Below are 21,214 nucleotides of genomic sequence, written 5' to 3' on the forward strand. Positions count from 1 at the left end.
GAACTGCACAAGGAAAGGCAACAGATGAATAAAGCTAGAGAACTGGGCAGAAGCTGGATCACAAAATGCCTTACCTTTATTTATCTTTGTTGATAAACTCAATGTAATAAGAGCTCACTTAAGAACTTTTAAGCGGGAGAGTAAAGTCCAGATTCGAATGTATAAAAGGTTACTTATAGGGACTTCCCTGGTGGCGCAATGGTTAAGAATCCGCCTACCAGTGCAGGGGACACGGGTTCGAGCCCTGGTCCAGGAAGATCCCACATGCCGTGGAGCAACTAAGCCCACGCGCCACAACTACTGAGCCTGTGCTCTAGAGCCCGCGAGCCACAACTACTGAGCCTGCGTGCCACAACTACTGAAGCCCACGTGCCTAGAGCCCGTGCTCTGCAACAAGAGAAGCCACTGCAATTAGAAGCCCACGTGTCGCAATGAAGAGTAGCCCCCGCTTGCCGCAACTAGAGAAAGCCCACGCGCAGCAACAAAGACCCAACACAGCCAAAAATAAATATATATATATATATATTTTTATAAAAAAGGTTACTTATAACTACCTATGGAAAACAGACCAGAGCAAAAGCAAAGTAAACAAACCCAGGAAGATCCACCAGGAAGCTACTGCAGTCATCCAGGTAAAGGATGATTGAAATTTGGAGACCTATCAGAGGTTAAATCATTATAACTTTGTGATGGATTTGATAGAGGCTGAGGAAATTATTACATGACTCAAGGAAGTGTTTATTTGATAAGGAAGTTAAAAATACATATTCACTGATTAGAAGGGAAACAATCGTTAATTCTTGTTTTTCTAGCACCACTGTGTGGATTAAACTCAATACTGCAGGAAGTGTACGTGGTAACAGAATGGTCCAAAGCAGTAATATTAGGCAATGATACAACAAATACATTTTCTTCATATTTGTACCAAAGACCCCTGACCAAACCTGAACAAGACAGAGACTTCTTAGCCCTTTGCCTTGGTACAACACCTCGTCTGTAACTGTATTGATTCTGGAAAACCATTATTAGGAAACCAGGAAATAGTCTAAGTCTTAGGTTGCTGCATTCTGACAAGATTAATTTAGGTAGGTTATAAGGACACAAATGAAGGGCACATTACATACTTGCTATTTTGCAAAAGCTGACAGTGCTCAGAAAAAGGCCACCTCTCTGGCCCCAAATGAGAAAGGAAAAGTTATTGCATTTACCATGTTAATCAACTTGAGTATAAAAGGGCAGGCAGAGAAAAATGAAAGGAGAAAAGCAATGTCCAGAATGTGACAGAGGTTAACCACTGATGGGGCTCTTTTGTAAAGCCTAAGGGAGGGGTGGACAGCAGGGAGTCTCCAATCCAGCTTGATCTTTGAAATGACTGAAGAAGAGGAACCTCTTTAACAGAGGCTAGGAAGCCATTGTAGTAAAATATTTTATTAGTTAACATTATCTTGCATTAGAAATAAAACAGCTTTGCTGAAAAAGCCTTCTCTCTTATTCTATGAAAAAGAACTTAGGGCCTAACAAGAAGGGAATCTCCCTTAATCTTTACCTAAATTTCTTATAAAACATGCATGGAACCTCAAAAACCTACAGTTTTTCATTCACAAATTATTTATTGAATGTCTACTACGTGCCAGACATGGTGCTTGGCATTGGGCAAATACTGGTAAATAAAACAGACATAATCTCTGTGTCCTAATGGTGCTAACAATGGTCACAATTACTGCTTCTTGTCCTTTCAAAATACACAATTAGGTTGAACCACATGAAATTGTCAATATTCAACTCTTTTGACACCAACTGAATATGATTCTATCTAATACTTACATAAGCAAAGTACAGTATTTTTTTAAAGGGAGGGGAAGGGGCAAAGAACGTTAACAAAGTCACTTCTTAGACCATTTATCTTCTAAAAATGATCAGTTAAGTCCTCTGTTCACCTAGTTACTGAGTTTGCTCTTTGCATATAAAGATGTAAAAAAGCAAGAGTACACATTTGTATTAGTTCTGAAGCAAAATATACAGAACAAGGCAGGGCTACACTTAGCAGCATTGCTCCCACTGCTCTTCTATACAATGCTTCTGCACCATAACACACTGATCTGCTTCTCTTCCCCAAATTTTCCTCCAGAAGAGTAGGCATGAATTTTATAGTAAACTTACATAAATAAGTTACATGGCTCTTCTCTCCCTTTATTCCAATTATAGCCTAAATCTTCGCCAGCTTTTATTCTCCCTGCCCTGAAGAAACAGCCCAGAGACCACAAAGTGCATTAGAAAAAGCACGAGCTTTAGGGTCAGGTCAGCCACTGATGCCTAAGGTTAAGTTACCTAACTTTCTACCCTGATTCCTCACCTGTAATAAAAGTTAATAATACTTATCCTGTGAAATTACTGACAAGTTTAAATTATGTGAAGTATTTGCTATGTGACACCTAAGAAGAAGAGTAAGTGTTCATCTCCCGGTTCCTCTTCTCCCTTCCAAGGCTAATTCTCACAGCTGTTTATGATTTCATTCTCTCCTGCCTCTTCTAGGCCTTTCCTCAGGTTATCTCCTCTCCACTGGCCCCTTCTCCTCCACTTAAATATGCTGAAAACTTCCCCACTCTCAAAACACATGAAAAAGATTTCCTCTTCTTCGCTCTGCACTCAAAGCAGAGCTCTCTCCCACCCTGTACTTCTCAAACTTCTCTAAAAAACAGTCTACACTCCCATTTTCTCATTACCCTCATTAACCCATTTTAATTTTGTTTCTAGCTTTACTACTCTATGCAATTATTTTTCCCTTAAAAATATGCATTGAGCAGCCAAGATGGAATAATAGTAATCAGATTTATCCCTCCCTCAGAAACAACCAGTAAGACAAAATAAAATGAACCAGACAAAATTACATGAAACAATAATTTTCAAGACACAAGACAACAGGCAACAAAGGATAGTGATCATTAAGAGATGAGAAACAAATGAGGTGAGCTCTACTACTGCCCCAGCTTAGTGCCCTGAGTGAGTTTCCAGCCCACAGCACAAAGAGGGGAAAGTGAGGTAGAACCTGACTAACTCCCTGGGTTGAGGAATCTGAGCTGAAAGTCTGGGGAGACCAAGACAGCTACAGTTCATCGGACAAAGTACCAGAGAAGAGAGAGCCATAGAGAGAGAGAACTCCAGAGATCTGCAGAGTCTCTCTCAAATATTCAGCAGAGAACTAATGGCATATGTTTGAGGAAACTACCCCAGACCAGGGAAAGAACCATCTGAACGGATTAGAGGGAACAGTGTTGGGTACTCACACAAGGCTAGGAGCTGTCACTGTTCCCACTAGGCAGACCACAGAAAACTCCGAATTCATAGGCAGAGTACACAGAAAAGTCTTATCTCAGTGGTGAGGAATAATCAGCCATAGACTGAGCATTGCTCCAGACAAGGCTAAAAAATCATAAATGCAAGACCTAGTGGAATTAATCTAATTAATCCAAGTAACTCAACTGTATCACAGAACAAAGTTCAAGATTTATAAGGATACAAAAATGTCTTATACCCAATAGGGTAAAATTCACAACTTTTTGCATCCAAAGATTACCAGGCATGAAAAGAGGAAAGAAAACAAAACCCACAGTGAGAATACCCAATCGACAGAAGCCAACTCATAACTGACACAGAAGTTATAATTAGCAGAACAAAACATTAAAATGTTTTAAAACATTAAACATGAAAATGTTTAATTAAACATTAAATTTAAAAAATTAAAATATTTACTAAAGTACATTCCAAATGTTCAAAATGACAACCAGAGACATGAAAGGTATTAAAAATCATTTAAATCAAACTTCTAGAGATGAAAACTACAACATCTAAGATGAAAAATACACTAGATGGGACTAATGACAGAATAGACATTGCAAAAAAAAAAGACTAGTGAACTTAAAGGCATGAAAATAGAAACTATGCAAAATAAAACAGATTTAAGGGACTCCCCTGGTGGTCCAGTGGTTAAGACTCCCATGCTTTCACTGCAGGGGGCACAGGTTCAATCTCTGGTCGGGGAACTAAGATCCGGCATACTGCGCAGCAGGGCCAAAAAAACAAACAAAAAAACCCAAGGGGCTTCCCTGGTGGGGCAGGGGTTGAGAGTCCGCCTGCCGATGCAGGGGACGCGGGTTCGTGACCCGGTCCAGGAAGATCCCACATGCCGCGGAGCGGCTGGGCCCGTGAGCCATGGCTGCTGAGCCTGCGCGTCTGGAGCCTGTGCTCCGCGACGGGAGAGACCACAACAGTGAGAGGCCCGCGAACCGCAAAAAATAAACAAACAAACAAAAAACAAAGAAAGATTAAAAAAAAAAACACAGAAAAAAATAAAAAGAACATTGATGAGCTGGGGTTAACTTCCAGTAATCTAAAAATGGGTAACTAGATTCCTCAAAGGAGAAAACAGAGAAAAAAAAAATTGGAAGAAATAATGGCTGAAAACTTTCCAAACTTGATGAAAACTATAAACCCATGGATCTAGGAAGTTCAACAAACCCCAAGCACAAGTATCATGAGGAAAACCACATCAACACACAACATAATCAAATCGCTCTAAACCAATATGAAAGAGAAAAGTCTTAAAAGCAGCCAGAGAAGAAAAAGATATTATGCATAAAAGAACAAAGATAGGCTAACATACAATTCCTCATCAGAAACAATACAAGTAATAAGACAAAGGGTAATATCTTTAAAGTACTGAAAGCAAAAAGCTGTTAACCTAGAATTCTGCACATAGCAAAAATCTTTTGAAAATCAAGGCAAAATAAAAATGTTTTCAGACATACAAAAGCTGAAATATTTCATCACCAGAAGACCCATACTGCAAGAAAAATTAAAATTCCTTCAGGCGGAGGAAAATTGTACAGATAAAAATATGGATCTACATAAAGGAATGAAGAGCACCAGAAATGTAAATATATAAGATTTTTTTCTCCACTTTTTACTTCTCTTTAAGAGATAATGAACTATTTAAACAAAAATAATAACAATGTATTACAAGTTTATAGTCATATGTAAAAGTAAAATGCACAACAATAGCATAAAGGAGAGAAATGGAAGCATACTTTTGTAAAGTTCTTATACTACACATGAAATAGTACAATATCATTTGAATGCACCATGTAATAACTTAAAGATGTATATTATAAACCCTAAAATAACAAAACAAAGAGCTATAGCTAATAAGCCAACAAATGTGATAAAAATGGATTCATTTAAAAATACTCAATCCAAAAGAAGGCAGAAAAGCAGGAAACTTCCATTTTCCCAAAGACTAAATGGGACCAACAGACTACCAACAGCAAGATGAAAGACCCAAACCTAACAAAATCAATAAACACATTAAATGTAAACAGTCTAATCACAAGATTATCAGTTTGAATAAAAAAGACCCAACTATTTTTGCCAAAAAGAAATGTATGTTATCAACACAACATTTTAATCAACTATACTTCAATAAAATAAATTTTAAAAAAAGAAAGAAATGCATGTTAAATACTAAGACACAAATAGGTTAAAAGTAAAAGAATGGAAGTATATATGTATACACTATGGTAACATTAATTAGAAGAAAGCTGAAGTGACTATTTTACTATCAAACAGGAGAATTCAGGGCAGACTATCACCAAGGATATAAACGTTCTTTCATAATGATAAAGTGGTCAATTTATCAAGAGAACATAATAATCAATAATGTTTATGCAACATAAAATATATGAAGCAAAAACTGACAGAACTGCAAGGAAGAAGAGAAAAAGCCACAATTATAGCCAGAGATTTCAAAATCTCTCTCATGCAACAAGAATAAATTCAAAGTAATTATGCTGAGTAAGAGAAGCCAGACAAAAAAGTACATACTGTGTAATTCTATGTATATAATACTTTAGAAAATACAAACGAACCTACAGTGACAGAGCAGCTGTTGCTTAGGGACTGAGAGGTGAGAGGGAGGAACAGAGGGCCAGTTACAGAAAGGCACAAGGGAACTTTCGGGGATGGTAGCTAAGTTTAATATCTTTTTTTTTTTTTTTTTTGCGGTACGCGGGCCTCTCACTGTTGTGGCCTCTCCCGTTGTGGAGCACAGGCTCCGGACGCGCAGGTTCAGCGGCCATGGCTCACGGGCCCAGCTGCTCTGCGGCATGTGGGATCTTCCCGGACCGGGGCACGAACCTGTGTCCCCTGCATCGGCAGGCGGACTCTCAACCACTGCGTCACCAGGGAAGCCCTAAGTTTAATATCTTGATTGTGGTGATGACTTCATCAGTGTATATGAACACATGTCAAAACTTATCAACCTATACATTTAAATATGTGTAGATTATTGTTATAGCTCAATAAAGCTGTTTAGGTTGTGATATAAAATCTTCTATTATTCATCAGTCATGCTGCAGCTCCAGAGATGAAACACTGAAAAAGACGGATACAGGACCCTCAATACAGAACTAGCAGTCTTAGCAGAGAAAACAGACACCAAATGCTAAAGTGTGATAAAGTCTATGAAGAATCAGGTACTGTGGAAAAGTACAAATTCTAGTTTGTATAGATTCTATAGTATAGATTTTTACTAGATAGTCAAGAAAGGAATCTGAGTAACATGTAAACCAAGATGAAAGAACAGAGTATGAGTTAGCTAGGTGAAATATAGGAGGAAAATATATACATTTACTTAATGAAGAGTCTAGGGAAAAAATATAAGATAAATGTCCAGAGGTGGAACTGCTGGCTCAAAGGGCAGTTACAATTTTATACAAAAGGGTTTTTTTGCTTAGTTCTTTGAAAAAGAAAAAGACAAAGTGACATTTACTGTTTATGTAGCAAAGAACAACTTAATAACATTTAAGACAAGAGAATAAAACTCAAAGCTCCAAGCAATTTGAGACCAGACACCACATCTTCATTCTCACATCCCAATTGGGAAGCTTCACACACCACAGGTGCCCACCAACAGTCTGCTAAATTAACATGAACGCCTTAGGTTGGTTATAAAATAAATCAAACTGTCAGGAGGAGTAGCTCAATCACACCTCACAATATCTCTAGAAATGGCAGTTTTTAAAAGAATTAACCTCTTCATCATCCTCCTCAAGTAATTAATTCTTAATGAAAGCTCCTCACGTGAACTGTTGCAAAGCCTCCAAGCTGGTCTCCCCATCTCCATTCCCCTCATCTTCCAAACTCAATCTCCACAGAGCCTAGGAGTGAACTATTCAATCCCCAAACCTGCCACTTTCCTTCCACACTTAAAACCCTAAATGGCACCTCATCACCTCCACCTGTGCATCCCAAACAGAATCTAAGACCAACACTGGTGAAATGAGGGGCGAAAAAGAACAACTCAGTTTTTCATAAAGTTAATGTATTCAATTAAGAGGACTATTTATTGTGAGATTTTGCTTCCTGCGTTTTTGGTGTCAAAATATCCTTTTGTTTATGAAAGGGTGGGTGAGTATGTGATAGTTCTTAAGAAACACCTGCACTTAGCAAATTAAAAAGTTGGTAAATCAATGACAGCTGAGCTTTATTAAAAAGTTGGTAAATCAATGACAGCTGAGCTTTATGTTTTATTGTAATTGCCCATGGAAAAGCCTGGGAAACACTGACTCACAGGATAAAGTCCAAAAGACAAAATGTGCCCTCACCTAAGTCCTCTCATTTTCCCAGTAGATTTTTTGCTCAGGCAATACAGCAATAGTGCCCTGCACACAATCTAATTTTTTTCCCTTTGCTCATGCTTCCCATGAATGGAATGACCTCAACAACAACCTCTCTTCTCCATTCACTCAATGTATTGAGTACCCACTATGCCAAGCACAAGAGAAACACCACTGTATCCAGGGAGCTCACAGTCTAGTGGAGGAAACAGATAGCAAACAAATGTAGAGTTATCGATAAAAACTATAAGTACTGCCTTCCAAAGAATGGAATGAAGGAGCCCAAAATCGAAGGCAGGAAGCCTAGTCAGGAAGGTAGTATAGTTCAGGTAAGAGATAACAAGGACTTGGACAAGGGTAGAGGCATGGAGAAGTCAAGATTTTGAGTTAACTAGATTTGCTGAGAAACAATAGGGGATAAAAGAGAAGAAATACACCAAAGCTGACTCTCGCATGAGCAATTATGTCAACCTGCACTAGTAGTCCCAATTTTTTATGCTTCCCTGGATCTATTATGCCTTTTGGTTTGAGCTTCCCATATTGACTCTAAGCTTGATTATACGACTTGCTTTGGCCAACGGGACAATAGCACACTTACTGCAATGAGAGCTTGAAAAACTCTTCAAGGCAAGACTCTTGGAATAACCCTGTGCCAGCATGCTGAAGGATAAGAGACCATCTAAAATCATCTTAAACCAGCCTACAGCCAGAGAAACCCCAAACATATGAGAAAGTACCGTCATGACTAAAACCACCTAGCTGACCCGTAGACTTGTAAGCAATAATAACTGCTTACTGTTTTGAGCCACTGAGTTTTTGGGTGGTTTTTTAATGCAAGGCTAACTAACATGGTGGTATCATTCATTTATATGGGGTGGGAGAGAGAAAGGAAGGGAATGAATAGAAACATCAAGCTCATTTTCTCTTACCCTGATCAACTACGTATTCTTTAAAGCTCAACTTAGATATCAACTTCTTTTGGAAGCTTTCCCAGATGTCCCAGGCTGGTTTGGGAAAGATACTGAAACGTTATCAGTATGTTTTGTACATATTCCTATCACTGCCTTATTGTCTCATAATTATTTGCTTACACTTTTCTTCCTAACTAGACAACAGCATTTTTATGTTACTGGATGTGTCATATTCATCTTGATTGTATCAGCATGTAACATAAAACAGGCTCTCAATAGAGATTTCTGAACTTATATAATTTATACGTTACATGAATAAACACTTATTTGATTCTATAAAACTTATTAACTCTAGATTATTTCTCAAAGTGTGATCCACTGACAACATGCACCAGAATCAGGAGGGCTGTGTATTAAAAATGCAATCTTTGAGCTCTTTATCATTAACAAAAATGCCATTCTTTACCTTGTAAAAACAAGGATGAATACTCCCGCCACCTACAGATAAACAAAACAAGTAGTGTAAGTGTGGGTACTAAACCAACTTTTCCTCAGATTTACATTCTCGAGATGTAATCTACGATAGAGTCCTTAATCTGATGGCCCGTAGGTAATTGAAAACGCTCCTAACTGCAATGGAGTTTCTCTTCTAAGAACTGGGTCTCGGCCAGAGGAAACAGAAGCAGAAGGTCCTCCAAAGAGGTGTGACTTCTCAACGCACACGTTTACAGAGGATGCTCCAGGAGGAAAGCCTGCCCTGAGCTCTCTCCGCAGCAGGGGCCAGGCCAGGACCGACAGGCGGGCGGAGCCCAGAAAGCACCCGCATGCAGGACCTCGGAGCACGGGCAGCGGAGCCTAGAGCCGGCCCAGGGTCCCGCTACGGCAGAGCCACTCGAAGGCGGCTCCCTCGGGGGTCGGGGATGGGCATCATTCTCCTGAACCAGCCACTCTGGTCCACCCCTGCCCGGCAGGCCGTGAGGAAGGCCACGGTCGCCTGGCTAGCCGGAGTCAGAAAAGAAGAAAGTGCGGGAAGCGTCGAGTTTCGGAAGCCAAAAGGAGAAAGGAACAGAGTGCTAGGGGGCACCGCCGCTACCCACCTGCGTCAAGCTCCAGCTGGTAACACGGCAGCGGCTCGAGGGAAAGCTTATAACCCTCGAAGCGGGGATCCAACAGAGGTCTCTTCACCCGCAGGGAGCAATTAGCGGCCACCTCCATCGCCTTCCAGGGGCCTAGCGTGAGAATTAATAAAGTTCGGGTTGAAAGGTCCGCGCTTCAGGCGTATTACCGTGGCTGCGAGGCGGCGTGGTTCCCATCCCAGAAAACACTGCGGCGTAACACCCCTTCTGGGTAATGTAGTGCCCACGGGGAAGTTGGCTCTGTTGCATATTGGGATATGTAGTTTTCAGGGAACTTAATGCCAGTGCTACAGCAGGATCTGGACTCTCTTACCCAGAGGGCTGAGCGACCAGGAGGCGGCCCGCGCTGGTTAAATTCTCACATTATAGGCAGGGTGGCGAGACCCCGCCCCGGAAATGCGTGTGCTAGCTTTCTGTGTGCTTAGGTGCCCGAGCTACTGAGGGTCTAGGTCCGGGCAGCCGAAGAGTGTGGTAGGTAACGGTCGTCAGCGCAAGGGTCATTTCGTCGCTGGGAAGGGACGGCCCTCGCCCGCGGTGATGGTGGTGAGCTATGCCCGTGGTCCTCAGGGCCGGGACCCGGGCCCAGCCCAGGCTCCTTTCGATGTGCTGTCTTTCGTTAGCTTCCCCGACCCGTGCTCGCGGGCCTGTAGGGCTCTCCGACAGGGCGTGCTACCGGAGTTGGCCTGAAGCCAGTCCTCGCTTTGTTTTCTGGCTCCTCCCCTCCCGCCTCTCCCGCTGTCTCCGCCCTATTCTGTTTTCCCAAAGACTGTCTGAACTGGGAGGGATCCCCTAGCGCCCTTGTTTTACCAGTGAGAAAACTGAGGCCTTTAAGAACTGACTTGTCCAAGGTCACTCTCCATATTTTGGGGGCCAAGGCAAGATCAAGTTCAGTATTCTGCTAATGGTACGGACTAGACCTTAGTATTATTTTGAAAATGTTAGCCTCCAACTGCAAAAGCAAACATATCCTAGTCCTTTCTCAACCTCTCCTTTTTCCTGTTCCATTAAAAAAAAAAAAAAAAATCAACTCTGAAAACTCACTGCCAGTCTTGAGTTTTCATAGAGGCGGCGAGGTGGGGGACAACAAAAGTAGTCCCAAGTTGGTGACAGATAAGTGGAGTAACGTTAGCTTATTCCAAGTTTTACAGTTTATCCTCCCTGTCCTTTTTACACCATTTTGGTTGTCCTTTTTTACTGAAAACTGATAATTTTCTAAGTTAGGAATTAATTTGAGATTTGTTTTCTCCTTAACGCAACCAGCAAGCTTTGATAAAGAGCATATACACACACACATACTTACAGCTAGTTTGGCAGTTGTAATTCTGGGTACATACTAGTGGAAAGTAAAGTAAAGCACTTAAGATCCTTACCCAGGAATTTCATTTTTCACAAACTGTGCTTAATCTTCTATTGATATTTAGGTTATATAGCTTCCCCCAAATTTTGAATGCAGTTAATTAAGATGCAGAAATGATTAGCAGTCAGTTATTTTGTGCGGTTAAAGTATTTTGTGGCTTCTGGGGTCACAGTACCTGAGTTCAAGTCCTGCCTTCACCACTTTTCTATCTCGGTGCCTCAGTTTCCTCATCTGTAAAATACAAACTATGTTAATAGTACTTGCATAAAAGAATAAGATCTGGGAATTAAATGAGATTAAAAACTCAGTGCGTTAGCTCAGTTCCAGGCATGTAGGTGTTTAATAAATGTTACAGTAATTGTCATTATCCAAAGACTCATTAATAAAGGGTACGTGGGGGAAGAAAATTGTAAGGTCATGATCATGACTTCTTGGGATGCAGTAAATAATATTAGGAGTAAGGACCTTGTTAACACATTGTTGAAATTTATCACCCCTTCAGTTGATAGACAGAATGTTAAATGTGTTGAGGTGCTTGAGAGGATTTAGAAGAAAATGCTTTGTAAGTGTTCTATATCTGAAAATACATGTTGATGTTCAGGTTAGCAAGATGAACAAAGATGCGCAGATGAGAGCAGCAATTAACCAAAAGTTGATAGAAACTGGAGAAAGAGAACGGTAAGTAATCGATTGTGTTAATTAATTACATTTAACATCTTTAAATTACAGTTATAAGAATCTAAAAAGTAACAAAACTGATGTCAGTGGAAATAATTACAGAAAATTGAGATTATCAAAAGCAATTCCTAACATCTGTTAAAAATGCTTAGGTCTGTTCAATATTGCAAGATTTGGAGGGAAGTGGATCACGTACAAAGATGAACAGGAAATGACTGTCTCTCAAAAAATGTCTAATCTAATGGAGAAGAAAAATACATACCCAGATAACTACAAATGAAGATAAAATGTTACCCACTTTTTAACAGGGAGACAACATGATGGAACCAGTTCCAGTTACCAAGCTCTCTTAACCTCAGAGCAATGTGTGCTATTCCTACTCTCTGAAACATTCTTCTTCCTTCCCCCCATCTTTAACTAATTCTACCTCATTATCAGGTCTTAATTTAAGTTTCATCTCTTCTAGAAATCTGTTAACTCCCAAATACCTTGTTCCATCATAGTATTTAATCACTTTGTATTATAATCACCTCCTTTGCTAGTTTGTATCAATAGAATCTGAGTTCCTTGACAGCAGAAATACTACTGTATACCGAGCGCCATGCCTAGCACATAATTGGCCAGGTAAATATTTGAAGAATAAATAGGTTTGGAAGTACAGAGGAGAGTCTAAGGAATCAAAAAAAGCTTCCAGGAGCAGGGTGATAAATTGTATGAGAGAAATATATATAAGGAACAAGAGGGATCTCTCAGTTCTACCTGGGGATTAAGGTAATCAGTAAAGCTCTCACAAAATAGTAGAAGTGGTACTTCAGCTGGGTAAGAAGGATTAGCAGTTCCCCAGCCCGGTAAAGGAGAAAGGACAGTCTAGGCAGATGGAACCAAATATGCAAAGTCAAAGAGATTTGTTACAATATGATAATATTTTGGGGAACTGTGCAGTTAAAATGTGAAAAGACAGTGGACAGAAGAAATGTGGCTTTTGTGTAATCAGAAATCTTTCCATTAACAGTGATAAGAAACTGAACTCAGTAACTGGCTCAGCCAATTTCTGTATAAGATCGTGTGACTAAAAATCTAGGGCTTGGAGGTGCTTCAGGCACCACTGGGTCCAGGCACTCAAAAACTGTTGCCAAGAACATGTCTGTCTTTCTGTCTCTCATCTCTGCTTTCCTCTCTGTTGGCTTTATTCTCAAGAAGGCACTACCCACAAGGTGGCAGAAATTAGCAGTTCAAAATTTACGTCTCTCCAACTGAGACTACCGTTCTAGTAGTTTCAGCAAAGGACCTAGCTAGATTACCATCCTACTTAGGTAATAGGCCATTCATAATCAGCGTTGCCTAGGTCACATTTCCATTGCTAGAGCCCTACCCGGATTTCTTACACCGAGAGTTGTGGAGTGTTTTTACTGTCAAAGAAATGGCAGGAAAATAGGTGGTAGTTTGCAAAAACATCTGTTGTTGACTTTATCCTTGGGTGGCGGGAGTCATTAAAAATTCTAAGAAGGGGACTGACTAGATCATATTTGCACTTTAGGAATGTTATTTTGGCAGTATGGAGGATAGACTTGAAGGGCTAGAGATAAATTGCAGAAGATAATAGGTTAAAAGTGGAAAACAGCAAAAATGGAATGGAGAACTTACAGGTTTTTTTTTTTTTTAAAGTAAAATCAACAACCCTTGACATGAGGAATGAGGACGAGGAAAGCCTCTAGAACAGTGCCTTGGGAAACTGAGAGGATAGTATTGCCAATAATGGGTATAGGGTATTATGTATTACTGTTTTTTTATCTGTTTTCATTCATGCAGCTTAAAGTTACTGAGTTTCTACCATATGCCATGTCCTGTTAAGGTGCTGGAGATACAGTAGTGAACAAAATGAAGCCTGTTCTTTTACACAGCTTACATTCTAATGGGAGGAGACAGAAAATAAATGTGTAGTATGTCAGATGGTGATGAGTTCTAGAAGAAAAATAAAGTAGAGAATAATCAGGTGTGTTATTTTGGATAAGAAAAAAAAAGTAGGCTTCACTGAGATCAAAAGAATATGAGGGAGTGAGGGGACTCCGAAGAGCCATGGTCCTGACACAGGAGCTTTCCTGGCATTTTTTTTTCCTTGTGTACCTTGTGGGACCTTAGTTCCCCGACTAGGGATGGAACCGAGGCTCCAGCAGTGAAAGCGCCAAGTCTTAACCACTGAACAGCCAGGGAGTTCCCTTGCCTGGCATTTTGAGGAACCCATGGAAACTAATAAGACTGAGTCAGCTGGGTGAAGGAGAGAAACAGTAAAGACAGAGGCATTGCTTTGGAGGGGGCAGACCATGCAGGGTCATTTAGGTTGTAGTAAAGACTTGAAATTGTATTCTGAGTAAATTGGGAAGCCACTGGAGGGTTTTGAGCAGTGAGAGGAGAAGGACGTGTACAAGGGAAGTAGCAGGGGGACGAGTTAGGAGGCTTTGGCAACAGTCCAGTCAAGAGAAGATGGTGGGCCTTCCCTGGTGGCGCAGTGGTTGGGAGTCCGCCTGCCGATGCAGGGGATGCGGGTTCGTGCCCCGGTCCGGGAGGATCCCACGTGCCGCAGAGCAGCTGGGCCCGTGAGCCATGGCCGCTGAGCCTGTGCGTCCGGAGCCTGTGCTCCGCGGCGGGAGAGGCCACAGCAGTGAGAGGCCCGCGTACCGCAAAAAAATAATACTAATAAATAAATAAAAATAAAATAAAAATTGCTGAGTGAAGGATGCTGCCAAGGTTTCTAGCCTGAGGATCCGGAAGAATGGAGTTGCCAGTCTGACAAGGAGAACAGCTTGAGATGGAAGAGAAGCAAGAGTTGGGTTTTGTCCCTGTTACGGTTAAATGACTTAAACATCTAGATGGAAATGTCACATAGTGGATGTTAGGAATACTGAAAAAGAAGCAGTTTGGTTTGGGACTTGACATGTTTAAGCTGAGAAATGAGGTGATTTAAGTTGAAGACTGAGGTTTTATAAGACTAGGTATTGCAAAAGGATAAAATATTTTATTGCACCCATGATGTCATTAGTTGTAATACACACCAATATTTTTTTAACCTTTAAGAATAAAGAAAATACTGCCAATTAAATTATGATAGGCATGCCAATTACTGAATTGTTAAAATGTGGGAAAACACAGTCTTAGAATTAACGAAATACCATAGTTAATGTGTAATTTAGAAGGATAATGAGAAAAAGGGAGGGGCAAGTCTATGAGGTTAGATATAGGGGCAATAAGAGAGCTAATGGGTAAGAATTTGTAGTTAAAGAATGGATTTTGGAGTTTGAAGATTTCAAAAGTACAGCTGCTTCAAACTCAACTAATACCCTTCTGAAGTTGTACAAAACCCACAATATTCCTGTTGGTGGAGGGAAGTAGAAAGTGTGTAAGAAGGCCAGAGAGTAGGGTTTCTTAAGAAGAATTGTACCCTATCCACTTCATTGAATTTTACTGATGACGAAAATGAGGCCCAGCATTTAAATGACTTGCATAAGATCAAAGAACTTTTTAGTGGTAGAACCAAGATTAGGCCATGGTTAAAGTTTTATAACTGGAAGGTGGGATTTTTAATTGAACAGTTGAAGCTTTGCTTCAAACATTCCTATCTAAGATATTGTACACTGTTGTAGTTTAATTTGGAAACACTTCTTTTTCAACAGCCTCAAAGAGTTGCTGAGAGCTAAATTAATTGAATGTGGCTGGAAGGATCAGTTGAAGGCACACTGTAAAGGTAATCTGTTTCATTTAGAAGATAAGCTAATTCCATAGCTCTCAACTGTGTTGGTTTGGAATTCATTAGAAAAATTATAGTCAGCATTTTAAGATATATTGAGTGCTCGAGCATAATTTTAAACAAATAGAAAATTGAATCTTGTTGGTAATAGATTACCTCCTCTCAGTGATAATATGTAGGCCTATTCCTTAATTTTTAGAAATTTTCTTTGTGTTTTTCTTAAAACAAGTGAGACAAGATTTCCTCTGGCATGGAATATGGAATCCCACCTTTTTTGCTGTGCCTACTCAAAGTGAAACATTAATTATTCCTAGTCTGTTTTTCTTAACACATTGAGCACTTTACGGTTGGCAGACTTACAGGAATTATATCTCCTATCTTTAACAGTGTTATTTTTGAAAAAAATCATCTATAAAAGCTCTTAGAAAATTACATGTATTTTTAAAATTATAAAATGGGACCTTGTTAAATTGCAATTAGGTATTGATGATTATGCCATTAGATAAATTACACGTGTCACTAAGATAAGCCTCCTTCCATTCTGGCTCAGCTTTTGGTATGCTGGAATTCTGGATATTTATAATGAATTCTCGTATTGGTTTCTACAAATGATAATAGAAACTATTTATATCATTAACCGGAAGAAGGCAATGTGCCAAATTAATAAAAGCATAGACTTTGAGGTCGTACAGACCTTCACTGGTAAGACTAGAGCTGGATTTCAAGTCGTGTTTGAATGAGTTAATCTTTAAGCCTCACTTGCCTCACCTCTGAAGTGGGAAAAACGCCCAGCCTGTCAGCTTATCGTGAATATTAAATGATGCAAAGCACCCAGCACATAATAGGGGTCCAATAAGTGTGGCCCAGCCTAGAGAAGAGAAAGGAGCAAAGGAGTTGTTCTATATTTTAATTTGGGGCTGTGAAATTACAAGTTAGACGTAAATTAGTTTTTTCCCCTCCATACATTCAAGAGCTGATATGATTATCATGAAATAAGATCTGTGCAGTTGTAAGTTTCCAGTTTTTTATAAATATTAGATTTGAATTTACAGTTCAGATTCATTCTAAGTGTTATAATTATTATATGTTTTTGATCTGGTGAATACATACTGTGTTTAAGGTTGAACTAAACCGTCATTAGAAAAGAAAAAAAGAAGTGTCCTCTTTTTTTTTTTTAAAGACCAGTCTGTACTCTAAAAACATGATCTTAACCCTTCCTCTATGAAAATCTTTCTTACAGATAATGATTTTAAATGATATGATTTGTTTTTTGCTTTTGCATAAGAGGTAATTAAAGAAAAAGGACTAGAACACGTTACTGTTGATGACTTGGTGGCTGAAATCACACCAAAAGGCAGAGGTAAGGAATGAATACAAATTGTGTGAAAGGAAATGTGGGCTAAAACATGATTTTTTTTTTTTCTCTTTTGCTGGTGCAGCTTTTCTTTCGTTTTACAAGGAAAAGCACCCTTTCCAAAATTATGTGGGTACTTGCATCTCCTCTTTGGGAAGAGTTATAGTTGCCTCACCAACTTTTGTGCATGGTCTTGAGTAACAAGCAAGTAAGAGGTGTAAAACATTTTTGCACTGTTAAAACAGTACACAGATGTAAGTTGATGTGGTTGTTAGAACAGATCATTTTTAAAATACAGGATTTTGTAGAGGCAAATATTACCTGAAGCTAGGATTTGTAAACTTTAGCCTGATATTTAATAATCAGAGTTTTACACCAGCCCCTGAGTCATTGCTCTCTTTCCTTATTAAAAATAAACAAAAATGTCTTCTTGAATGTCTAATTAAGAATTTGGTAGCTCCATAACTTCATGGTCAGGGTAATTCATATTTAAAACTCACATTTCAACTACCTTCTTAATTTCTCCCTTTAATACCTTGTTTAGAGAAGCCAAAGGAAAGAGAGGAAGTAGTATATTAACAAACTATTAACAAAATATTTATATGTAATAAATATTAAGTCAGGAATTACATCATATAATTAAGTGTAACGAGATTATTTTCATCATTTCATTTGAGGAAGTCAGTGGGGGGAGGGAGAGTTGTATTATAAGTGGAAGCAGGTAAATTAGATGACCCGTTAGTTGTTTCCTCACACAGAAATAGTAAAAAGAATTTAAGTGTGAAAAGTAAATAATTTTAAAATTATTAGTAGGGAATACTAGTCCCCTGAACTGCTACCATGTGGAAGGAGCTACAACATCTCATGGTCCTTTCCAGCCATCTTTTTAGGGCTGTTTACAGCTAAACAACATGACTTTTTTGGTCAATCATGTCTCAGGAAAAGGAGGGGGAAAAAGCAGCATTTATTGTTCTCCCCATGGATTTATGTTTTAAAATAAATTTCTATAATTTCTTTTTCTACTTTTCTTCTGTAATTTATGCTTAATCTGTTAACATTTAAGAACTTAATCTGTTAACAGGGTAGAAATCATCCTTTGCTTCTCCTTCAATACTTGTGTGTTTGGACATTTCAGTCCCTTGTAGCTCCCTTGCTAGAGAATGAGCAAAAAAGAAAAGAGAAGTAAAAATAAAGATTTTATTTTATTTTCATAGTGTTCTTTTTATTGTCAAGAGGAGTACTTGTTTTTATTTTTTAAATTAACATACAGTAAAATTGACCCTTTTTTAGTGTCAGTTCTATGAACTTTATACACATGTATAGATTCACTCTAAAAAACTCCCTCAAGCTGTTCCTTCATAGTCACACCACATCTGTAACCCCAAGGCAGCTGATCTGTTCTCCATCACCATAATTTTGATTAAAAGTATATTTAACATACATAGTGATCACATTTGCAGTGACTTGAATTAATTATGTAGTCTTTATTTCTAGGCAGGCTTACAGTAAATTTATAAAGAGGAGAATCTGTATAGTTAATTTCTTATTGTCCTTATTTTTAGTAGCCAAAAAGGGGGAAAATAGTGTAGATTTATTTATTGACATTTAATATTAATTTAAATTTCAAAGAGCAGGGCTTTTTTTCCTTTTTTTTTTTTTTTTTGCCATGCCACACAGCTTGCAGGATCTCTGTTTCCCAACCAGGGAGTGAACCCAGGCCACACAACAGTGAAAGCCTAGGATCCTAGCCACTAGGCCACCAGAGAACTCCCATTTTCCCATTTTTAGTTTAATATTCTGAGTAGATAATACAGTTACATGGTTCAAAATTTTAAAAATAAGCCTATAACAAATAGAGCTACTGTTGAAGCTTTTGCATCTTTGCTCATTCAAGTATATGCATTTATTTCAATACAGTACTGCCAAATTACCTTCCCCAAAATGTTTTGTCAGTTTATCCTCCCACCAGCTAATATGAGAAGGCCAGTTTTCCCTCAGTCTTGCCAATACATACATTATTGACCTTTGGATTTTAGCCAATCTCATTGGTAAAACATGCTATCTGAATGTGGTTTTAATTTTCATTTCTGTTGTGAGGTTAAACTCCTTTTACATTCAAGAACTATATGCCTCTGCTTTTCTTCATCTCCTTTGCTCATTTTTCTGTAAACCTGCTGATCTTTTTCATATCAAATTGAAGAAATTGTGTAGTAGAGAGATTAGCAGTGTTTTCTCAGTTTTTGTTTTTGTTTTGGTTTATGGTGATTTTGACCAAGCTTATTAAGTTGTTGCATTTGAATCAAATTCATCAATCTTTTACAGCTTCTGTTTTAAAAAGGCCTTTTCTATTCCTAGTTTAAAGAATTTTCACATATGCAATATATTTTTAGGTATTGGATAATTCATTCAAATAATGAATTGCAAATATACTTTATTTTCTCAAATGTCTTTATTTTTTTATTGAAGCATAAGGGTTCCTTTTGAAATTATTTTGTTGGTAGTCCTGAATGAAATACCAAATCTCAAATTGACATATATTAATTGGGATCTTCTTTACTCTTATGTTTTTATTTTTATATTTCAGCCCTGGTACCTGACAGTGTAAAGAAGGAGCTCCTACAAAGAATAAGAACATTCCTTGCTCAGCATGCCAGCCTTTAAGATTGAATTAGATTGTGTTGTTTTGTGGTTTTATTTCTGAAAGTAAAACTTGCCATAAATTAGGAATTGATTTCCCAAAATAAAATCCTTTTTTGTATGATGGTATACAGTTTTCAGTAATGATGTATACAATTGTATTGATTTTTTTCCCTAAATGTGTTATTTTAATAAATATCTCATGAATGAGTTTGAAGTTTCCTTGGATTTTGGAATAAATGGGACTTTATTAATAATTCATCAGATTTGTTAAGAGAAAAAGTCAAGCAGTGAATATAGTTTAAGTGTTAAGTATGTAAATGTTAAGTAAGCAAATCTCTGTAATAACAATTGAGGAGAGGTAAGCAGCCTCTTCTGATTGTTTGGATGTAGTCTATGCCTCTTTTGAATTCCTATAATATTTTATAATATATGTCCCACCTTGTACTACAGATATCTTATTTCTTATTTGTTATAAACGCTGAGGGTTAGGACCGGGTCTTACTCATCTTTATGTGCCTTCCTTATTCCTCAAAGAATTTACCATCTTATTGGAAGAGAGAACATTTGCAAACTGGCTCCATACCAAGCTCCTCTCACATACTCTACTCATCTGAACTTTGAAAGCAGAAACTAAATTGCATCCCCACTTACTAAGGTCAAGAAAGAACTTAATGGGAAATAATCTCCACCCATAGCTTTACTCTGACATCAAGATTGGCAAATCCATGGACTTTTGTCTATTCTTATGTGACCTCTGCTGGAAAATGAGAATGTTGACCGTCCGGCCACTTGGAACTCTTCCCACTGCTCACGTTGTGTATACCTACCACTGGAAGCTCCTTCTGTTTCTTGTGGATACCTTTGGCTGTATGGAACTTTAAATAATGGTGTTTCTTAGTGCTCCCTCTGGGCCCTCTGCCTAATGATATAATTTCCTGGGCAGATACCAGGAAAGTTGGGTCGGACCATGGCTTCAAATACTAACAGGTTGATAAATGTTAAATTGCATCTCCAACCCAGCCTCCAGATCCATATACTCAACTGCTATGGATCAGCTTCCTTGAATGTTCCATAAACACCTCAAACTGACCCCACCTAAGAGTGATTTTCTTTTTCCTCCAGTAACTGCCCCTACTGTGTGGTGCCTCCCAGACATACAGGTTACCTGAGGAGCTTGTTAAAATACTGATTCTGAAGGTAAGGAATATGGCACAAGGTTCTGTATTTCAGGCAAGCTTCTCAGACACGCTCGTGCTGCTGATCGAGACCATGTTGAGTGTAGCAAGACTGTACATTGTCCCCCTGCCTGCTTAACTTAGGCCCTCTTAGTTCAAGCCCAGATTACTTCAGTTGGCTCTTAACATTTCCTCACTCCAGTTGCTCCATGTTTCCTCCAGTATATCTTCCACATTATTGCCTAAGTGACCTTACTAAAATTCAAGCCTGGTCATTTTATTCCCCTACTTGAAATTTCTCAGTAACTTCCTAGTTTGCAAGGTAAAATTCAAGCTCCGCTGTAGCACCTAGGCCCTTCTTGATCTGCCATTTACTTATTTCTCTGGTTAAAGAGTCCCCAAAAGTACCACGTTGTTACATCTGTAATACATGGGAAAATCCACGAACATGGAAAGCCTTTCTACTTACGGCATTACTACTTGCCCTTCAAAATTCAGCTTGAGTCATTGCCGAAACATTCGGACGTTTCTTGCTCTGGTTTAGATTCCCC

General features: G+C 38.8%; 2 protein-coding genes across 2 annotated transcripts in view; one reads left to right on the forward strand and one right to left on the reverse strand.

The window, feature by feature from the left end:
• Nucleotides 1-9,796, reverse strand: part of NUDCD1 (NudC domain containing 1) — a gene marked incomplete at its 5' end in the record, with an annotated part of 84,233 nt that extends 74,437 nt beyond the window's left edge. The window contains one exon of the mRNA XM_079722702.1: nucleotides 9,679-9,796. Coding sequence (XP_079578828.1) covers nucleotides 9,679-9,796 — 118 coding nt within the window. The remainder of the gene's footprint in view (nucleotides 1-9,678) is intronic.
• Nucleotides 9,797-10,172: 376 nt separating this feature from the next.
• ENY2 (ENY2 transcription and export complex 2 subunit) lies at nucleotides 10,173-19,706 on the forward strand. The gene is made up of 5 exons (XM_079722826.1): nucleotides 10,173-10,260; nucleotides 11,676-11,752; nucleotides 15,421-15,491; nucleotides 16,780-16,854; nucleotides 19,433-19,706. The coding sequence occupies exons 1-5, from the start codon at nucleotides 10,255-10,257 to the stop codon at nucleotides 19,507-19,509; spliced, it is 306 nt and encodes a 101-aa protein (XP_079578952.1). The 5' UTR covers nucleotides 10,173-10,254; the 3' UTR covers nucleotides 19,510-19,706.
• Nucleotides 19,707-21,214: the final 1,508 nt, after the last annotated feature.

Source organism: Hyperoodon ampullatus, assembly GCF_949752795.1.
Source record: "Hyperoodon ampullatus genome assembly, chromosome: 17".
Taxonomy (NCBI): Eukaryota; Metazoa; Chordata; class Mammalia; order Artiodactyla; family Ziphiidae; genus Hyperoodon; species Hyperoodon ampullatus.